This window comes from Marmota monax, unplaced genomic scaffold (genome assembly GCF_021218885.2).
Source record: "Marmota monax isolate L192 unplaced genomic scaffold, Marmota_monax_Labrador192_F-V1.1 WCK01_AAM20220418_F8-fsc00087, whole genome shotgun sequence".
In the NCBI taxonomy this organism is placed as follows: Eukaryota; Metazoa; Chordata; class Mammalia; order Rodentia; family Sciuridae; genus Marmota; species Marmota monax.
Window position 1 is genome coordinate 5,688,408 of NW_026693476.1, and position 22,621 is coordinate 5,711,028.

The 22,621-nt window shown below is 35.7% G+C and overlaps 2 protein-coding genes and 1 non-coding gene across 7 annotated transcripts in view; 2 read left to right on the plus strand and 1 right to left on the minus strand.

The window, feature by feature from the left end:
* The window catches only part of Rsbn1 (round spermatid basic protein 1), a 48,773-nt gene extending 44,086 nt beyond the window's left edge, over positions 1-4,687 (plus strand). Inside the window, exon 7 of the mRNA XM_046458207.1 lies at positions 64-4,687. Coding sequence (XP_046314163.1) covers positions 64-540 — 477 coding nt within the window. The 3' untranslated portion in view covers positions 541-4,687. The remainder of the gene's footprint in view (positions 1-63) is intronic.
* A 2,000-nt stretch (positions 4,688-6,687) lies between these two features.
* The window catches only part of Phtf1 (putative homeodomain transcription factor 1), a 50,344-nt gene continuing 34,410 nt past the window's right edge, over positions 6,688-22,621 (plus strand). For 3 of the 5 annotated variants that reach the window (XM_046458291.2, XM_058583601.1, XM_058583602.1), the window contains exons 1-5: positions 6,688-7,198; positions 7,469-7,543; positions 8,402-8,458; positions 20,437-20,506; positions 21,107-21,265. In XM_046458291.2, the coding sequence (XP_046314247.1) occupies positions 7,499-7,543; positions 8,402-8,458; positions 20,437-20,506; positions 21,107-21,265 (331 nt within the window). In that variant the 5' untranslated portion in view covers positions 6,688-7,198; positions 7,469-7,498. The remainder of the gene's footprint in view (positions 7,199-7,468; positions 7,544-8,401; positions 8,459-20,436; positions 20,507-21,106; positions 21,266-22,621) is intronic. The other 2 variants (XR_006854774.2, XM_046458289.2) reach the window with 1 other exon arrangement.
* Trnaa-agc (transfer RNA alanine (anticodon AGC)) lies at positions 15,610-15,681 on the minus strand. The gene has a single exon. It is a non-coding gene; the product is annotated as a tRNA-Ala (tRNA).

Here is a 22,621-nt window from a genome sequence, read left to right on the forward strand (position 1 = left end):
TGCTTTATTTGAAAGAATTGTTACATATGTTAAAGTCTTATGTAACTTTTTGCCTTTCTTTAGTGTGTGCAGTGGGTGGATGAAGCTAAACTAAACCAAATGAGACGGGAAGGCATTCGTTATGCTAGAATTCAGCTATGCGACAATGATATCTACTTCATCCCTAGAAATGTTATTCATCAGTTCAAAACAGTGTCAGCAGTGTGCAGCTTAGCCTGGCATATAAGGCTTAAACAGTACCACCCTGTTGTGGAAGCCACTCAAAACACAGAAAGCAATTCTAACATGGACTGTGGTTTAACTGGAAAGCGAGAATTAGAAGTTGACTCCCAGTGTGTGAGGATAAAAACTGAATCTGAGGACACATGCTCAGAGATGCAGCTTTTGACAACTGCTTCATCGTCCTTCCCATCTTCATCAGAACTTCACCATCTACAGCAAGATCAGAAGACTCAGCCTATTCCAGTTTTAAAGGTGGAAAGTAGACTAGACTCTAACCAGCAACACAATCTGCAGGAACATTCAGGCACTCCTGTGTGACATGTACATATTCAAACACATTTTTTAACTTTTTTAAATTTTGATGTGAAGTTATAGTTTTATAACTGGCTTAAGTTAAGTTTTATTGGAGAAATCTTGCCTATAATTCTATAAAGAGAAATGACATTCCACAAATGTCAAGCATATCTTTTTTACACAGATTATGCAAAGAGTTGTATCTTATCCCGTTAGTACAGTATGTAATAGTGGGTCTGCTGCTACTTTCTGTTTTAAGGTGTGAGGTAACAATTCAATCTCTTCTTCAAATCAAAATGAGAATTCTCTGGAATAACAGATTTAGTTCCTAAATTATTACTTCCCTTAATTTTATCTTGCCTTGCCTCTTGCCATGTTTGCTGTTTCTATGATAGAAATCGGATTTATCTTTTAGTACTGTGTCTTTATGGCACATATTCAATTTCTTCAGTAAAAATGGCATGGGTTGCAGGAGAATTCCTGCATCTGGTACATGGGCAAGTAAGTTATTTTGTTCCAACCACAAAGAACAAGTAGTGTCTAAGGAAAATTCAGTGGCTCTCTGGTTTCTTAACAAAAGAGAAAGCACAGCACTTTCTGATCCAAACTGTCTTTTTCTGTATCTGTTATTTAAAGCCCAGTGGATATTTCAATTAAAAAAAATCTAAAGATAAATAGTCCTTGGTCATTCATTATCCATGGTTCATTAATCTCTTCTAGAATATATGGTAACTATGGAAGATATTTTGGGTAAACAAAATAATGTTGATATGATATTCTCTTATTCCACTTCCTAGCATCCTCACATTTCTTGTGGTTACTTTTGTTTCCTAAACTGATCACAAATATCAAAGTTAGAGAATGATATCAATTTTTCTGATGAGGCTGCCATATTTTGAGCATCAAACTTAGGAAAAAATATTCTTGTGACTTGGCATCAATCTCTTCATGCTGAATATCTATTTTCGAGACACTTTATAGTTTTAACTGGTGAATGAATAACTGGGTTTATTTACACTTACCTCTATGTTGCTATTTTCTAATAAAGAATATGACACTAGACTTCATCCTAGAGTTGGAGGTAGCCTAAATTTAGCTTAGTGCCTGAGTATTTAATTTTTTTCTTTTTTCAAACAGGCACAGTTCATATAGCTATTGTGGTCTTAACTTTCCATTTTAGAATGTTAATGTGATACACATTATACTTTCTCTTAGTTAGTAATACAGTAGGCCTTGTTTTTATTGAAGAGTATTCCCCACACCTAAGACCAGATTCTTGTATCTACCTGGTTACAGTGCAATTTGAAATTTTTTGTTTTTTTTTTCCTGGATGGTGAAATTTGAAATATTTACATTAATATAGGCAAAAAAAAAAAAAAAAGATGCTGCTTTATTATGTCTGTCACCATGAAAACTTAGCTGCATCTTTTGAAATATCGGATATGAATTTTCTCTAAAATATTCTGAAATAGGTTAAATCTTATATAAATATTACTTTGTGCAATATTGTTGTGTAGTTAAATGCATATTAGCAAAGTATAGAGGTCACTGTGTAAACAGATAGAAAAGTAACCATCAGCAAATACTACAGTGATTAGTTAGAATCTGTATTATTCCTTATATATATGTATATGTATGTATTCTCTGTTACAAAGGATGAAGACAAATAGGGAAACATTTCAATGTAAACCATTTATGAATTGGAAGTGATGTTGGTTTTTAGTTATCTTTGTAAATAAGGTAATTAGAATGATATGAAAGGTAATGTGATTATTGCAGGGGTGTTTTTAAATCCTGTGTATAAATTCTAGGGTAAATTCTAGTTTATCAAGACTAGTTTTTAAGGGACCTTTGAGGGTGTTTTTGTTATTTTGGGGGGAAGGGGGTTAATCACAAAGTGTGTGGATTTGGGTTATTTCTTATTTTTATTTTTCTGTCCAGAAGAATTTCATAGAGCTTTACCAGGCTGTGCAAAAGTAAAATTCTTCTCAGGCAACATTTGCTTTTTAAAATAATCATGAAGAGCAAGGTTGTTAAAGCAAAAAGTTTTTATTTTTGTTTCTCTTGTCTTCCAAGATCCGATTTCCCCATTTCCCACTTGCCATCCAGCAGATGCCATCTGTCATCTAAGCTGGTCATTACTAATAAACAAGGAGACTGTCTCCTGACAGCCAGCACTGTGTGTAATCACTCAGGAACCAGTGGATCTGCAAAGACCTACAATCAAAAGCAAATCCCCGTTTTCCTTTTATAAAACATTCTACCCTCACCTCCAATATAAACACATTAAAGAATATAAAAAATGTTTAAAAATCATGTACTAATAAATTCATTGTATGTTAGAATTGCAATAGAATGGAGAGAAACATTTAGCTAGTAATGTATCTGGAAACTGAATGTCCTATGTGAGTATTAGATTTTGATAGCATGCTTTAAAGACTGATGAATATAAAAGCAGAAGTTTTAAGCTTCTTACTGCTTTCAAAACTGTATCCTAGTTTAGTGATACAAATGATTGCAATTTTCTGAATCATTAAATTATTTGGTTTGGTGGAGTGAGGCATGAAGCAATCTGGCGTCTTCTGATTTGTAAAGTAGTGATGGCAGTGAAGTTGTAATTGAAATTTAAGCTGAGCTTCCTTTTTGGTATATTATCCTTTGTGCCAACTCTTGAGATTACTTGCAGAATGTGGCTATACATTTTAGTACTTTGTGGAGCGGAGGGATATTTTGAAAATGTGCTTATAGAAAGACCTAATAAATGAATATTCCTAACAGTGAATAGAATGATTTTATGGTATCTATTAAAAAGGATAAAAGTCTTCCCCTTGCCCCAGAAATCATTCTATAATTACCAAGATATGCTAGGAGTACGATTATGATTTTAAGTGTTATCCCAAATTCATAAAGCAATAATAATAAAAACCTATGTATTAGTTCCCTCCTCCAAAGTTTTAACTCTTTTAAAAAATATATCCCTAGGCTTAATTGTACTTTTAATTTGCTTATTTAGTACTTAAAATTTGTTTAACTGTCCATCATTTTCCATTATTTTGGAAAGTGCCCTGTCCCCACAGAGACAGTTGGACTATTGGTTGACTAATATTACAAGCTCTTGTAGGGGGAAAATAGGGAGCTTATTAAATGAAATTCTTTACTAAACTTTAGAAAAGATATCTTGCATCATCAGTCTTAATAGGCATAAAGGTTATAAAGACTGGAGAAACTTTTGCTTATTGCCTTTCCCTGTATAAATATTATTGTCTAGACTGAAAGATAATATAGAAAACAAGACTCCAAAATCCGTGGAAATATATTCTTAGTGAATATATTCTTTATCATTAATATAATCCCATTATATTTTCATCTATATTTGCCATTAAAATTTATTTGCATTTATACTTTTAGGATAATTGAGTTTATGTCTTCAATAAGTCTGTTTCATCATTACTATAGGTTTTTTTTAAAAAGAACCTTTCGGTAGCACATGCCAGAGGTTCACATTTGCGCTAAGTTTTATGGTTTTAAAACAGGTTGTAGCTGTATTTATTGGTCATGCGAGTAGAGGAAATGCACAGTACATGTTTTTCTTAAGTGCATAAAGGACTTGTCCTCATCTGAAAGTTTTTTGCTTTAAAAGCAAGTACCTCTCCATAAATACTATGCCCTTCCATTTTCTTCATAAATTTTTTAAGATCCACTTGTGCATGTAGTTGAGACCACTGTCTCTTAAAATATAGCACTTTTCAATTCTCTCTAAAGAAATACTTATGTACTACTTCTATCACATGTTGTAAATTTTCATGTAATAGTGTTTCTGTGACTAAACTCCATTTTGATTGGCAGCTAAGACTTTTTTTCCTGTGGCTTTAATTTATCTAAGAGGTCTTTGCATATAGATGAAATGTATAATTTGCCTGGCGGACTATTTGCGTTGTGTGGCCTTAGTTTGTTTATTGACATTAACAAGTGTTTTAAAAGGTTTTTAATGAATAGTCTTAAATCTAAATTTGTGTGAATAATAATCCTTTTAACAGTGCTTTTTTGTAGCTGTCTTAAGTGTGTTAAATTGTTAAGCTATTTCTTTGTAAAATAGGACAATGGAATGCATAGAGGTTTTTTTTTTCCTGTAAAGTATTTTTTTAATAAACAAAGTCTGATTTGTCCTTTACTTATGTTTCACCACAAAATGAACAGCACATGTGAATTCTAGATACCTGGACCATGTATTTATAGTACTGACACCCTTCCCCCTTACCCACCCCAACCCCACCCATTACACACACTAGCTCTATTCTGCTGTAGTATTATTCATATTTTTTTTAAAGGAAATCTTGGACTTTTATTTCCCCCCCAAAAGGTCATAAATATTAGGAGAAACCCATCTATATTGAGATGAAGAAAAATTATGCTTGTGATGTGGCAGGACTCTTGCTTGAATTGGTTTATATATATTTATTATTTTTTGGTACTGGGGATTGAACTCAGGAGCACTACCACTGCCACATCCCCAGCCCTATTTTGTATTTTATTTAGAGAGAGCGTCTCACTAAGCTGCTTAGTGCCTCGCCATTGCTGAGGCTGGCTTTGAACTCAATCCTCCTGCTTCAGCCTCCTAAACCTCTGGGATTACAGGTGTGGGCCACTGTGCCCGGCTGGTTATGTATACTTATGAGAAGACAATCTTAGATTTCTATTTGTAGATATTCTTGAAAATGCCTGAAGACAGTGCATAGACTTTTCAGATGAGCTGTGTGACACGAAATGGTTCTTTTATCCCCATCGGTGTTTGTCTGAACTTCTCTTTAATTGTAGTCCTAAGCACTGATAGCTCTTGGTTCTGATTAGGAAAGGAAATTGAGAGGAATGTTTTTGGAGTAACTGTTGTGGGCCAGGCACTTTACATGAAGTTATCTCATTTAATTCTCACAGATTTTAGTAGAAAGTTAGTTAACTCTGTAATTACAGATGAGAAAACAGGCTTGTTAGGTTGAATAAATTGCCTAAAATCACACAGTTCAGATCAAGGATTCGAGTGCAGCTCTGGGTTCAAATCCCATGCATGCTAAACAATGAAGTATTATTGCTATTAATGTTATTTAGGTCTTAAAAACAAATGTGAATCTTTATTATCTTTTTTAGTCAAGCCTTTTGCCTTGAAACTAGACAGAACTGTTAACTCTAAGGAAGGGAAAAGCTGACAAGGGGCAAAAGCAGTAGGAAACCATCACCAATGTGCTGGTGAAATAATTAAAAAAGATTAATCCTGTGGGAGTTTAGTCAATTTTATTCCTTAGTAAAATGGAGATAACTTTCATTTTTACACCTATTGAACAGACCATAAGAACATCTACACAATGTTTAATACAGTACCTCTTAGGCTTTCTCCAGTGTTAGCTATTAGCTTTACCTGCCTCAAATGCTCCGTGCTGCAAATAGGCAAAGAACAGAGCTTCAAAAAGAGAATGGCCCTTAAGGGTTAGCTATTTATGGCAGGTGGGGAAAATAGATGGGGAAGAGGAGGAAAGCTGCTTGAAACCCTACCAGCGTATCTACATACTTAAGGACGCAATCTTCTTTCTGTGACCTTTATCAAACTGCTTGAATTTTTAACCTGCCGCCACCTTCCCTAATTCTGGAAAAAGCCTTCAGCAGATTCCTAAGCCTGTGACTTCCCTAATCCTTGAGCACCAGAAAATAGCAGTTGAGGGGCTGCAGAGGAAGACAATCACCGAGAGGAAGCCTGTCGGGCTCTGCGTCCCAGGGCTGCGTAGTAAATTCACAAACATTCGTTCATTGAACAAATGTGCAAGGCTTGTGTCAGGCCGCAGTCTGACCTCGTGGAGACCGCAGCCCACTGGCGAAAGCCGATATACGCAATGAAACAAACGTAAGTACTACAAATACACGAACTGGAAACCTAGAACATGGGAACCGACTTCCCACAGATCCATGGGTGGGAAAGTCGTTTTTGAGGAAATGATTTTTAAGTTGAGACTTGAAGGGTGACCTAGGGGAGCTGGTCTTGGCCACGGATCGCAGCGTGGCTCCGCAGTCCCTCCGTCCCGCCTCTGGACCGAGGCTCTGCAGGGAGGCCGAACGCCGGGGGCGGAGCCACCGCGGCAGCTGTAGCCGGAAAGCGGAAGCCCAGGCCAGCGGCGCTGTGGTCTGCAGAGCTGTTCTCGCCCAGCTCTCCGCTGGCTGAGTCACCGCCCCGCCGGGCCGGCCCGGCCCAGAGGGGACGCGCGCCGCCGCCGCCGCCTCCTGCCGCTCCTCCTCCAGGGCCCTGGGCCTTTGCACCTGTCTTTTACAGCCCAGCACTAAAGCTTTTGCCGTTGCTGTAGTGACTGGCGGCCTAGCGAAGGCCCTTCCTTTTTTATCCCCTTCATTTTCCAGCTCATTCTTTGCTTATTTTATGGCCCGTCCGGCGACCTCCTAGGTCGGGCTTGGAGGTGCAGTGTCTGTGTCAACAGAGTGCCCTCCTCTGGGCGCAGGGCGGCCGGCTGCCTCCGAGGCCGGGGCCTCCGCCGCGGTCTCCATGGTAACGGCCCCGCCGGCGTCTCGGCCTCGTGGGGAAGATGCGGCCTGCCGGGCCCGCCGCCTCGCCCCCGGCCTCACGGCCCGGCCGGGGCCACTGAGGAGGAAGGTCCCGGCCGCTGGCCAGCCGGGCAGCGAGCACCAGGTGAGAGCCCGACGCCGGGGGTCGGGGACGGGTCAACTGCGGCGATCTCCCTTCCCTCCTTCCCCTGCCTCCGCCGCCGTGGACACCCTGGCGCAAAGTATTGCAGAGGATCCTGCGCGGGTTTGTTGTTTGGGTTCCTCTCCGCTGGCAAAGAGCCAGAGGAGAGACTGCGGTTTATTGGAGAGACTGAGAAGTAGTTTCAAGTCTACCCAAACTGGGAGAGTAACCTTCACCAAAGAGACTCACCGACTGGGTTTCCTTCATTTTCAGTGAAATCCCACTCTCTGGCTGGAGACACAGATGGCCTCAAATGAGAGAGATGCTATATCGTGGTATCAAAAGAAGGTAATATCAGTCATTTTAATTTGTGAAGCATACTTCCTGCAGAAAGCTCCCCACAAAGAATATCATGGTACTTTCCCTGGAGTTTGGTAATGCCGGGTATTCTTACACCGTATCTCAACACAAAGGGGAAAAATTGATGTACAAGGTCATGATAAAACCAGTTCCAAGTCTCAGGATAAGATTTTCAAGGCACCATCTTTCTCCAGGCTGCACACACAAGCCACAGCAATACTTTGAAAGTTTGCTTATGATTAACCTTTTTTTTTTAATTTTAATTTTTTTCCTTTTTTAAACGATATGAATGAAGCCTGTATCTGTAGGGCTCATATCGGTACTATTGTCTTATTGATCTGTCCCTTATCTTTTATTCCTCTCTGGTATTCCTACTGATGTTTTCCTTAAGAATTGGAAATGTCTTTGAAGATAATATCTAATTTGAAATATATTGGTTATTGCTTTCTAACTAACATTTAGATGCAGCTGTTAAAGATTTTTGAAGGGAGTAATCCTTAAAAGTATTAATTTAGCCAGGCACTTGGCAGCATGTCTCTGATCCCAGCAACTCTGGAGCTTGAAGCAGGAGAATCCCAAGTTGGAGGTCAGCCTTGGCAATTTAGTGAGACCCTGCTCAAAATAAAATTTAAAAACAGGCTGGAGGTGTAGCTCAGTGGTAGAGTGCCTCTGGGTTCAGTCCCTGGTACCACACATACACAAAAAATATTAATTTATTCTAATTCTAAAAATTATAAACATTTTCCAAACATCATAATGATACTTAATAGATTCATAACTTTTGAGGCTTGACTTTAAATACAAGGATTGCCTTTGCATCATTTATAAGCCTGCTCCTTATTTCAGATTGGAGCATATGATCAGCAGATATGGGAAAAGTCAATCGAACAGACTCAGATTAAGGTAAATTGATTTCTTTGATTCTAGCTTTATTTTACTGCATTAATGTGAAAAGTGGATATTTTTTACTTTTAAAAAAATTTGCACTTATCCACCAAGTATGGTATTCTTTATTTTTAAGTTTATAAGAAAAACAATGGAGCACGCCTAATGATAAAATGACTGTTGACATGTGACCTCAGTAGCAAATCTCCCATATAAATGGGACTATGGTTACTCAGCTCTGGTCAGTTTTTAATACATGGCGATTCAGGTCCAGTATTGCCAGAGTGTCAGATTTTTCAAGAGAAGCTGAAAATGTGTATTTTTAGGTTAAATATCCAGAAGAAAGTGGTGGTTCTCTTCCTTCTCCTCCTCTTCCTCCTCCTCTTTTTCTTCTCTGTCTTCTTCATCATCACTGTGCAAGCCAATAAAAATCCCTTTTTGGCCTGAATCCAGCCTGTGAGCACCCATTTTTTTGATCACTGGTTTAGAGTATGGCATTTAAGTTTTTCAGGTTCTTAAACTTTTTTGTATACTATTCTTAGAACTGAGCAGATAGATTCTTATGTTGTTTCATGCTAATCAAGAAAAACTGATGCCAGTTTATTACTTTTTAAAAGGGGAGAGAAGGGCTTAAATAATCTAATATATCAAAGTAATTTAATATACCAAAGTCAGTTTTGTCGGGCTAATGATGAATATCGATGCTGGTGCAAATTAGTCATCAAATTGTTGCTTGGTAGCCAGATGGAATTGGACAGTCTAAATGGGGGAAAGCTAGTTCTCCAAAGAATGTATCTCTCTACTGACATTAGTACTTAAATCTACATATTCAGGGTCTTGCTTCCAGATTCTTGTTTTTGGATTGTGTTTTAAAAGGTTTGTTGTAGACCCTTTATTTACACTTCTTAAAAAACGGATAAACGGGGGTGGAGTGTGGCTCAGAGGTAGAGCACTTGCCTAGCATGTGTGAGTCACTGGGTTCCATCCTTAACGCCACATAAAATAAAAATAAAGATATTGTGTCCACCTACAACTAAAAAATAAATATTTTAAAACAATGGATGGATATGACTTAATAGTATACTAGGACTTTTAAAGCTCTTTGGTGAAGTGCATTTAACCAACACTTAAGTGCATTTCTTTATATAAGCCAATCAACTAGAAAACTGAACTACATGGTACCCGTGGCTAACTTCATAGTTTTGTACAGGCCTTGATTATATTAATGGGAGATAGGTTTACGATTGATAAAAACATAAATTTTATTTTATAACTCTGTAAGCTTTATCCTATTATTTTGTGAGGCTACATAGTAACAATAAATACAGTGTAATGGGAAGAGCTTAGAACTGGGTGTTAGATTTTGTTTTGTGACCTTTAGCTTTGTGATCTTGAATAATTAACAGTAGTTTATATGGATTTTGGGTTCTTATCCTTAAAAGGGTTTTACTTCTTGCTATGGAGTAAGGAACCTCTTTTCCCTACCCAATTTTGATTTTCTCATTTGATACATATCTTCCTTTTGTTAACCTGTCTGTGTTCATAGTCCTCAAAGGCAGGAATTATGTCTGTATCCCTCACTTAGAAATCTTGATTCATACTAGGAACTTAGTGTCTATTTCAGTATTTAATTGATTTCCATCCATTGTGCATATTTTCATTCATTGTTTTCTCATAGGGTAATCTAACATCTCCTTAATGTATACTTTTTAATCTAGCAGCAGTGGAAAGAATGAAATTAAAGCCAAAATAAAATTTTACTGAGCTACTTAATATGCACACACATACCAGTTGCTAAGAATACAGTGAAAAAGATATATGGGGTTCTTGCCTTCCTGGGTTTCACGATCTAGTGGTGATGGGGAAAAAAGCCAAGATACTTTTAAAGTGTGTTTAGTTAGGTCTTAGGAAAAAATTGACCAAATTATAGACTATTTAATGTAATTTAAAGGTATGTTCATACAGCTGGGCATGGTGACACATGCCTGTAATCCCAGCAGCTTGGGAGGCTGAGATAGGAGGATCACAAGTTTAAAGCCAGCCTCAGCAAAAGCAAGGCACTAAGCAACTCAGTGAGATCCTGTCTCTAAATAAAATACAAAATAGGGCTGGGGATTTGACTCAATAGTCAAGTGCCCCTGAGTTCAGTGCCCCCGGTACCACCACCCTCAACAAATAATAATTTGTTGAGTACCTGCCTTTTATGTGTCAGCAGAAACTATGTCTACATAAGGGTGAACAACAATGCTCATTTTTTCTTTTCATGCAATTTGTGGTAAAGTGGGAGAGAGAGAGAGAGAAAGCAATAAAATTCTGGCAAATCAAATACAAAAACACATCAAAAAGATCGTGCACCACAATCAAGTGGGATTCATTCCATGAATGCAACGTTGGTTCAACATACCACATCAATAGACTTAAAGATAATACTCATATGATCATCTCAATGGATGCAGGAAAAGCATTTGACAAAATATAGCACCCCTTTATGTTCAAAACACTAGAAAAACTGGGGATAACAGGAACATATCTCAACATCATAAAGGCTATCTATGCTAAGCCCAGGCCAACATCATTCTAAATGGAGAAAAATTGAAGGCATTCCCTCTAAAAACTGGAACAAGCCAGGGATGCCCTCTTTTACCACTTCTATTTAACATAGTTTTTGAAACACTGGCCAGAGCAATTAGACAGATAAAAGAAATTAAAGGGATACTCATAGTTAAAGAAGAACTCAAATTGGCACTATTTGCTGATGATATGATTCTATACTTAGGAGACCCTAAAAGTTTCACCAGAAAACTTCTAGAACTAGTAAATGAATTCAGCAAAGAAGCAGGATATGAAATCAACACCCATAAATCAAAGGCATCTCTGTAAATCAGTGATAAATCCTCAGAAATATAAATGAGGAAAACTACCCCATTTATAATAACCTCAAAAAAAAATACTTGGGAATCAACTTATCGAAAGAGGTGACAGATCTATATAATGAAAATTACAGAACCCTAAAGAAAGAAGTCAAAGAAAACCTTAACAGATTGAAAGATCTACCTTGCTCTTGGATAGGCAGAATTAATATTATCAAAATGACCATACTTCTAAAAGCACTATACAGATTTAATGCAATTCCGATCAAAATCCCAATGACATTCCTCATAGAAATATATTTATATAATTTCATAATTAGAAAATCCTAAGGCATCTACCAAAAAATTACGAATTGATGAGTTTGGCAAAGTCTCAAGAAACAAGGTCAGTATATGGAAATCAGTTACTAGCAGTAAGTAATCAAAAAAATGTAATTAAGAAAACAATCCCTCTCACAATAGCTTCAACGAGAATAAAAATACTTAGGAATAAGCTTGACATAGAAAGTGAGGACGTGTACCCTGAAAATAAAACAGTGTCAGAGAAACTGAAGATCCAAATAAATAGAGTAACATTTCATTTTCATGATCTAAAAGACTGAATATTATTAAAATGGCTAGTCTCTCCCATTATATCTATATGTGCAATATAATCCCTTCAAAATTCTGGCTGTATTTTTTATTTTTGGTAGAAATTGATAAGCTAGTATAGAATGCAAAGGATATAAACATTTTTAAAAAAATGTTACAGAGTTGAATGATTTACATTATGTAATCTCAAATTATTATTATAAATCTGTAGTGATCAAGATAGAAGGTATTGGTATAAATAATAAATTGATGGAACAGAATAGAAAATCTAGAAATAAATCCCTGCTTTTTGGAGAAGTTGACTTTTGACAAAGATGCCAAAGCAGTTCAGTGAAGGAAAAAGAAATTTTTCAATAAATGGTGCTAGAACAACTGAAAACCCACAATATAAAAATGAACTTTGAAAAAAAAAATAAAAATTAACTTTGATTCTTACCTTATACCATACACAAAAATCATTTAAAAAGGATTATAGATTTAAGTGTAAGGACTAAAACTGTAGATTTTCTAGAATAAAACTTTGTCACCTTGGTATAGGCAAGAGATTTCTTAGAAACACATCAATAAAAGAAAAAAAATTGACAAAATGGATTTCATCAAACTTTAAAACTTTTTTTTTTTTTTTTCAAAATGTATTATTAAAAAAAATGAAAGACAGGGCTGGGATTGTGGCTCAGTGGTAGAGTGCTCGCCTAGCATGGGCCGGACCCGGGTTCGATCCTCAGCACCATATAAAAATAAAGGTATTGTGTTGTGTCCATCTACACCTAAAAAATAAATATTAAAAAAAAAATGAAAGACAGTACAGGCATGGTGGCATGCACTTGTAGTCTCAGCTATTCAGGAGGCTGAGAAGCAGATCGATTACTCAAACCCAGGAGTTCAAGGTCAGCATACACAACACATTGAGACCCTGTCAAACAAAACAAAACAAAAGCTACAGTCAAATTCTGCACATACTGGAGTGTCTGTATCCAGAATATATAAAGAACTTAGTACCCCAGTTTAAAAATAGGCAAAACATTTGAACTGACATTTTTACCAAAGTAAATAAATAAATAATGGTCACATGAAAAGATGTTCTACATTATTAAAGAAGTTATTAAGGAAGTACAAATTAAAACCACAATGAAATGTAACTATACTCCTGTTAGAATAGCTAAAATTCAAAAGATCGACCATACCAAGTGTTGACAAGGACACGGAGAAACTAGGACTCTTGTATACTGCTGGTTTGCATGGAAAATGGAAAATAGTTTGACAATTAAATATATACTTCCCGTATTACCTAGCGTTTTCACCCAGGTACCAAAGTAAAAACAAACACATGCAAATGCTCATAGAACTATTCATAATAGCTGAAAAATTGAAAAAATCCAGATGTTGATCAACCAATTAATGGATAAATTGTTATATCCATAAAATGGAATATATTTCAGCAATAAAACCTATGAATATATGCTACAAGGTGAGAGAACCTCAAATATATTATGCCAAGTGAAAGGAGGACCCAGACACAAAAGACAACTTGCTATTTGTGTTTGTATGAAATTTTTAGAAATACATAAGTATATACGACAGATCAATGGTAGCTTGTTAATGGCAGGTAGGAACAGGAATTTACTGCCAACAGCTGCTATGATTTGGATATGGTTTGAGTATCATCCAGAGTTTCATGTTGAAATTTCATCCCCAATATGAGGTATTAAGAGGGTGGAAATGTAGTCTGACTGTGGTGTTTAAAGGGGGGCTTTTCAGATTAGGTAAAGCCATAAGAAAGGAGCTGCCATGAGTGATTCCTGGTGGCTTTATAAGAAAAGAGGGAGAGAGACCAGATGAGACATGTATACATCCATGTTTTCCTTGTCTCTTGCCATGGAAAATCCTGTGCTTCCTCAGGGCAGCCAACAAGAAGGCCATCATCCCCAGATATGGCCCTAGACCTTACAACTCCAGAACTGTGAGCCAAAATAATATTACGTAAATTATACCCTAATAAAACTATTAAATTCACACCAGTACCAAGGAAAAAATCATAATGTAGTACACAAGTTTATGCAAACAATAAAAATTCTCTTCTAAAATTTGAGAATATATTAAAATCCAAAATCTGTTGGTTTTAAAATGAGCAAAACATTCTAATCTTTTTGAATTTTTTTTTTTTTGCTGTGTTTTCTAATATTAGAACAAAACCACTGTTTGAAAATGACTTGATTTTATCCTTAGAAACTAAAAAAGGCTAGTCAAGCTCAGAGGCTATTTTAGCTATATTATTTATAGCGTTTTGTTTCTTAAGCTGGATGCTGGATATATGACAAATGAGCCTCCTCATTAAAGATGACAGTTTGAATATGTGCATTAAACAACATTTGATCTCTTCCTGAAACCCCTCTAAAATTACAACAAATAAAAAAAAAGATATCAGTTCGCAGGGGGCTGAGAGTGGAAGAAAAGACTATAGTAAATGAGAGCTATTGGTGTAATTTTGAAAGATGAACAGTGAAGAAAGTAAAAGTCTTTAAGTATCTGTAGTAAAGAAGTTTGGTAAGAAACTACTAAAACCCCGTGTTTAAATTCTGAAAGATGGGAATTAGTTGTCTCAAGTAAATCTGCAGGAGAGAGGCGGAGCTGAAAATAGGATTATCTGAGTACATATGTAGGGGCAATAGATCTACCTCCAGATTTATTTCCTAATCCCACATAGCCACATAGTTCCCCTGAGAGGGAGGAGTGGCCAGAGGGCAGAAGAAAAGGTGGACATGATAAAGGCATGACATATACATGTATGTAAATATTGCAGAGAGACTAATTAGTTTGTACAGTTAATATATGTTAATAAATAAGAGTAAGGAACTTGCAAAATAGTTTGGTATCACCACCATAATATTAGAACAATGTATTTTCTAATTGTGTCAGTAAGACAATATAGACAATACACTTTAAGATGGCAAGTACAAGACAGCATTCTAATTTCAGATGTTTTTATTGATACTTAGAAATACTTTGAGAAATAAATGAAAACAGAAGGTAGAGATTTTTTTAAGTTGTTTTCTTCAATAGTAAGAAATGAATGGATAGCATCTGAAATTGAAGAAAACACTGTAAATATTTTATTTAGAAATAAAGAAAAAAATAGCCAGGAAATGGGAATCAAGGGTGAGGATGGTTGAGGCCAGAGTTATTTTTTATTATTATCCTTGTAATGAGTATTGCTCTAATAAAAATAAAGATTAGTTTTAAAAAGTACCCCTCGAAAACATATTAAATGAAGTTACCTGAGTAATAGCAGATGTGTGTGTGTGTGTGTGTCCATATATTTCTGTGATTTGGATATGGTTTGAGTGTCATCCAGAGTTTCATGTTGAAATTTCCACACAACATAGGTAGATACAGAGATATGAATGTATAGGTTTATTGACTCTACCAATACCCTTTATACCAGTGGCAAAAGCAGATCTAATTATCATTTAGGCATGAGCTTTCATGTCAGATAGACTTAACTGTGTGATACTAATTTTTTAAATTACATGCACTCTGCCTATATGTGCAGTACCTTCCTATGGGAGAATTCAACCACTTTGGTTGGCCAGTGGAATGTGAGCACAATGTGGCCTGCTTGGCATGGCTCAGTCCTGTTCCTTGTCTTACTTTTCATATTCAGTGAATGGCTTTAGAGTTTTTGTTTGTTTGTTTGTTTGTTTTGTTTTGTGGTGGTGCTGGGGATCAAACCCAGGACTTAATGCATGCTAGGCAAGTGCTCTACCACTGAGCCACATCACCAATCCTTTAGAGTTTTCCTGTGGCTTCATATTCATACTAATCACATATTTTCAGTTACTAATTTTTCTAGTTCTTACTAGCTAAATATCTTTTGTTTGTAAGTGCTTTTCCCAGTTCATGCTTCTAATTGGCTGCTCTGACCTATACCTAGTGTCTGTTCTCCTCTAGTTGATAAACTACTACCTCTGGGCAAATGTAGCTGGAACCCTTCTTGGTATGCTTGTTCTGAAACCATACTCCTAGCACAGCTGTGATCTTCATAGTGTGACTTCTGGTTGCCTTTCCAGTTTGCTTCCTTCACCCATTTCTTGTTCCCTTTTTGTTTCTGCTCTGTGCTTTAGGCCTCCTGAACTTTCTTCAGTTCTTGCCACCATTTCTCTTACTTCTGGGTCCTCTCATATGCTTTTCTTGATTTCCCCTTTTTGCTAAGTTTTGAAAATTCTTGCACATCTATCCTTCAGTTCTTTGTTTAGATATTACTTGCCTTTGGAGGTCTTTGACTTCTTGAATGTGAGAAGGTGCCCTCTATGCTCCTTCCTGTGTTGCTGTAATTGCCGTGTGCTTGTTTTGTTGTTCATCATCTGCCCTAGGTCAGGGGTGAATTCTCTTTTTTATGCCAGACAGTATAGTAGTTTTGATTCTTTTAATGGCAATAAAATGAAATGTTCAGCCCACTAGGAAATAGGTATTATAGGGTTTCACTTGACTTTAATTCCCTGTTAAATACAAAGTCAATAATATTGTTACAATAACTTCAGTGTCTTTGTCTCTCTACTTAAAAGAAGGAACTTCATTCGGGTACTGAGCTCCTGATGATATTGCATAGTTATGTTGGGGCTTAATAACAAGTGACAGCTGAGTATGGCCTCCAGTTGGGGTCCTCAGAGAAGTTCCAGGCTGGCACTTAGGCAACTAGTATAGCAGTATCCAGAATTTTGCCTTGGGCTTCTAGGATAAAGGTTGTGGCCCATAAGGAAATCCACTCACAGCTCTCCAGATGTTATTCCTATTAAATTTTCAAAGTCAAGCTGTCTTGTTTGATCTTAAACAAAACCTCTTTCTTTATTGATTAGGGATGCATTTTTACCATAGAGTGAAAGCAGGATAATGTCATGGTTAAGAACACATCCTTTGGAATGTAGATGCCTGGGTTGGAATCTCTGTGCCTGGGTTTTTCATCTATAAGGTGAGGATAACATAGGTATATATCTCACAGGACAGCTGTAAGGATGAAATGGCTTAAAGAAGCTAATATAAATATTTGTAAAGTGCTTTAAATAGTTCCTGGTTCTTGCTTCTTCCAATTATACATATTACACAATGTGTAGGATACAGCAAGGAATCTAAAACAAAAGCATGCCGTATGTTTCTCTCTGTTCAACATATACAAAAGTATATGAGTTCCATCTCTTTAGGGAAGAAAAAATGGTAGGGGAGATTCAGGGCATTTTCCTAAGAAACCCTCATAGATTTGGCTTTATTATTTGTTTTCCTTTCTATACTGTGCATTCTTTGAAGATAGAGCCATGTTTTGAGTTACTTATTATTTTATGTTTAATAAGTAGAGAAGCTGGCATAAAAAAGAAGCATGTTGAATATTTGTTGACTATTTTTGTTGCTAAGGGAGGTTTGCATACTTTGGTATTTACCTCTAGTAAATGTTAATCCTAATTCTATAATGTTATAGGTAAAAAGTGTAAAAAGTGAAGAAAGTAGAAAAAATATTTTGGCTCTAAAGTGAAAAGCACTTGAAGCTCCTTTATTTAGAATGCTGTATTTCTACCACATTAACGTATATTTGAATATCCCATGCATCCTACTTTTGCACTAAAGACAGTTTAGTGATAAATGATTTAAAAATTTTTTTCATTTAGTTCTTTTTTTAAGAAAATTGTTCTTTTTAGACTTACATGACAGTAAAGTGTATGTTGACATATACACACATGGAGTATAATTTATTCTGATTAGGATCCCATTCCGTGGTTGTACAGGATGTGGAGTTACACTGCTCGTGTATTCATATATGAGCATAGGAAAGTTCTGTCTGATTCATTCTACTGTCTTTCCTATTCTCATCCTTACTCCCTTCCCTTCATTCCTCTTTGTCTAATCCAGTGAACTTCTGTTCTCCATCCAGCCTTATTGTGTTTTAGCATCTGCATATCAGAGATATCAGGAATTGACTTATTTTACTTAGCATGATAGTCTCCAGTTCCTTCCATTTACTGGAAAATGACATAATTTCATTCTTCTTTATGGCTGAATAATATTCCATCGTGTGTGTGTGTGTGTGTGTGTGTGTGTGTGTGTATCACATTTTCTTTATTCATCTGTTGAAGGGCACCTAGGTTGGTTCTCTAGCTCAGCTATTGTGAATTGAGCTACTGTAAACATTGATGTGGCTGTGTCACTGGAGTATGCTGATTTTAAGTCCTTTGGATATAAATACCAAGGAGTAGAATAACTGGATCATTCCAAGTGTTCCAAGTGTTCTGAGGAATCTCCATACTGCTTTCCAGAGTGGGTGTACCAATTTGCAGTCTCACCAGCAATATATGAGTGTATCTCTTCCCCCACATTCTTGCCAACATTTATTGTTACTGTATTCTTGATAATTGCCACTGATGAATGATTTTTAAGTAATACTGGCATAGTTTTTTAAACAAAGTTTCACTATAATGGGCACACCTCACTTTTTGGTTAAAAAAATTCATAAAATCTACAAGGATTATGTGGTGAATGTGGTGGGGCTGATGCAAATGTACACAAGGTTTATGTCTACTAGTGTACAATACAGCAGTTTTTTTTTTACCTTTTACATTTTAATTTCTGATTTTGAGTATAGTATAATTGTTATTCCAATGAAAAAGTACTCTTATATAAGTAGACATGCTTCTTCAAAGGGTTTTTTTTTCCTCAAGATGTCTTATTTTCAAAGTTCAACTTCTTAGATTTTATGTACAATTTAGGGTTTTGGGATATTTTTCTGAATAAACTGTAGCATATGGTTGAGATGACTAGAAACAGGGTTCACTTGAGAGAAATTACATTTATTAAACAGCTAAAAATCAATACCAACTCAATGTCTTATAATAGATAAATAGAAAATTACTGTAAGCTTTAATTTTTACATTAATTTTCAACTTTACATTTAGTTTTAATATTAGATTAAATAGCTAATTTTAAAAACATGATTAAGAATTAGCATGTACAAGTTCTGATTGAGCATGAAATTAAAATTCATATTTTAAGAGTTTAATTTATTAGTAGTAATAAAGCAAAACTGTTAGACAAACAGGAGTTTGAAACAGTAACAAAAGATAATTTCATACATTTACCCCCAATTCATAATATATATGGCAAGGTCATTATGACTTTCAAATTCTGAGTTTTTCTGTAAAAACATGCTAATGAATTGAGTTAATGCCACAGTTTTGAAGCAATAATGGTCAACTTAAGAAATATTAGAAATTGGGAATGTAACAAGTATACTGCAGAGATTCTGCAGCACATTTATCTTTTAAGAGAAATGAATATAGAATCTACTAACACTAAGAGTTCAGCTTATTTAATTTGAAATGGTAGGAGACTGAGGCTGTGAAAAATGTTCTTTAAAAAATTCATAACTGGAGGGTAGGATTAATTCATTTTCAGACATGCAAGGACTCAAAAATTATCTTCTGTGACTGTTTTCTCAGGAAGCTACTGAAGGATGTCTTCTAAGAAGACATGGGAGCTGGGTGTGGTAGAGCCTACCTGTAATCCCAGCTACTTTGGGATTGACGCAGCAGTGTAGCAAGATTGAGGCCCTCCTGGATAATTTAGCAAGACTCTGAAAAGTAAAAACGGTTGGGGATGTGGCTCAGTGGTAGAGAGCTTGCCTATAATGCATAAGACCCTGGGTTTGATCCCCAGCTCTTGGGCGGGGTCGGGGGAATGAGATATGGGGAATATGTGGTTCACCACAGAGAAAGTTGAAGGGAACTCTCAGGATGAGAGTGAGAAGACCTGGGATTGTAGCTGAGCAGCAGGCTCAGGGAGGAATTAACTAGTCTAATTGGAACAGGAAGATAGAAGGCTTTGGGAAGGGTGTATGAGGATTTGTTTAAAAATAAATTCTAGCATTTATTCAAATTTGGATAATTTTCTAGCATTTATTTAAATTTAGATAATGACAAATATTTTAACTGATCTTATAGAGCAAATGGAAGAATATAAAATATAGCTTGTGGGGAACATATTTAACTGTGATCATACAATTAATACTGATTATGATTTTTAAGAATCAAACAAGTATATTGTAAGGATATATGTTTTGGGGGTACAAATTAGGATGTGGAGATTAGTGGTCTAAGAGCTTTAGTCTCACATACTATATTAAGTCAGTAGATGATTTCTTAAAGTCAGTAAATTAAAGAATATGAATATATTAGAATTACGGAAGTAAAATACAAAAAGAAACAACTAAAAAAAGAAGGGAGGAAAGGAGAGATAGTTCAAGGCATGATTATTTTTCACTTATTGATTTTTTGGGCATAGTTTGATTCTTTTAACAGTGATAAAAGCTTGTATATTATTTGATACGACTAAAAACTAAAACATTAATGATGAGTTTCTTAAAGGAACATTAGGATTAAAATGTCTATAGTAAAAGCTGTCAAATATAGAGAAAAAGAAAAAAGAAACATAAGTTTATCTTTTGTACTTAAAAGGACTCCTTTTTCTTTATTTCTGTTTTTTTTTTTTTAATCTTAGGGCTTCAAAAATAAACCAAAAAAGATGGGTCACATAAAGCCAGACTTGATTGATGTTGACTTAATTAGAGGTAAGTTTGTTTCTTGTGCATGTTGTTATGTTATTTCATAATGGAACTATGGATTAGTTTAAGATACCTTCTCTATTTGATGGTATACTTCAATTTCTAAGTAAAATTCTTTACTCATTTTGTGGACTTTAATCTTTTTTTACCCTTTGCCTTAGAACTGGGTGGTTTTGTAAATTACATGTTTTCATAAAGTTGAAAGAGGGTTGAACTTGTTGACTTGCTGTTGTGTAATTAAGAAAAACATATTATTTAACATTCAAGTGACCTGGCTTATTTTGAGATCCTTTCCTAGAGACTGAGGTAAGAAGTTATTATATTTAATGACCATCGAGTTTTTTTGAACTGAACAGATTATGTGCTAAGTTGTGTTCTCACCCGTTTTTGTTTTTTTTAATATTTTTTTTAGTTGTTGATAGAACTTTATTTTTTATTTATTTACATGTGGTGCTGAGGATCAAACCCAGGGCCTCACAAATGTAGGCAAGTGCTCTACCACTGAGCCAGCACCCCAGCCCACTCTCACCAGTTTTTGATGTGGTGCTACAATAGGCCAAAAGTCTAGTGTATATAAATATTTCTTGTTTTATTGTATGTTTAAAGGCTCAACATTTGCCAAAGCCAAACCGGAAATTCCATGGACGTCTCTAACTCGGAAGGGGCTTGTTCGAGTTGTATTTTTCCCATTGTTCAGCAATTGGTGGATTCAGGTCACCTCCTTAAGAATCTTCGTTTGGCTGCTACTGCTTTACCTCATGCAAGGTAATTAGAAGAGCTGGAATAAACTATGACCGTTTCTTTTTTGCTGCTTTTGCTGTGATGGAAGGAAGACCTATTGTTCTTACTGTCACCCTTTCATTTGATGGTTGAAAGTACAAAGAAATGAAGGGACTTACCTATTTTGGGCATCATCTTAAAATTTGCTCTGAGAGAACAAACATATGATTATTTTTTTATTTAAAAAATTTTTTTCAGTTGTAGATGGATATAACACCTTTACTTTATTTATTTTTATGTGGTACCAAGGATTGAACCCACTGTTCTCTCTTCAGTGTATACATTGCATTCCAGAGATATTTTCAAAAAGTGGGCTCTTTGGACTGTGGTTACATGACTTATAATAAAGGGAAGGTTGGGTGACATGAAGGAATTATGGGTGCTTATATTTTCTTTTGTCTTTCCAGTTAAAAAAACATTAAGTTATAGAGGGAAAAATATATGTGAATCTTAAATCTATAAGTTTGACATAGTTGTTCAACAGTTTATTTTTTTAAATATTTTTAGTTGTAGATGGACACAGTAACTTTATTTTTTTATGTGGTGGTAAGGAGTGAACTCAGTGCCTCACACATGTTAGGCAAGCGCTATAACTCTGAGCCACAACCCCTGCCCTTAGAGTTTCTTTAATAAAGGAAATGTTCTGTCTCTGTGCTACCCAGTACAGCGGCTGCTTAACCACATGTGGATACAGGTACTCAACATGTAGTGTCAATAAAGAATTGGATTTTGATTTTATTTGCTTTTAATGATCTTTTTAATGGTTGCATAATATTCTACTATATGGACATACCATAATTTAATAGTACTGTTTACTGTTTGTATTGCAGTCTATTAACATTTACTACGAACACCTTTTTATAGCTACTTATTATTATAATAATACCATAATTTACATAACTTTTCTGCCTTAGTATGTTCAGCCTGCTACAACAAAGATATGATGGCCTAGGTAGCTTTTAAACAACACAAATTTATTTCTGATGGCTTTGAGGCTGGGAAGTCCAAGATCAAGACATTGGAAGATTCTGCCTTCCACAAAACGGCAGAATACAATTATAGCTCATCGAAGTTCTTTGCTGCTCTATAACAAGGATTGTTTCCTTCATTTTCCAATAACATGTTATTTCTTGTTTCCATCTAATACCTCACTGGAATGGCCTGTACCCCACATTGTACCAACATTCTCTTCATGGTTACTTAGGTATTATTCTCCAAGAAAGTCAAGGCTTTTTCTATTATTTTCTTCTTTCCCTTCTGATCCTTCCAAATTCTTTTATGGAGATCAAGGCTTTTCTATAGACTGTTTAAAAATCTCTCTGGAGATCAAGGCTTTTCATT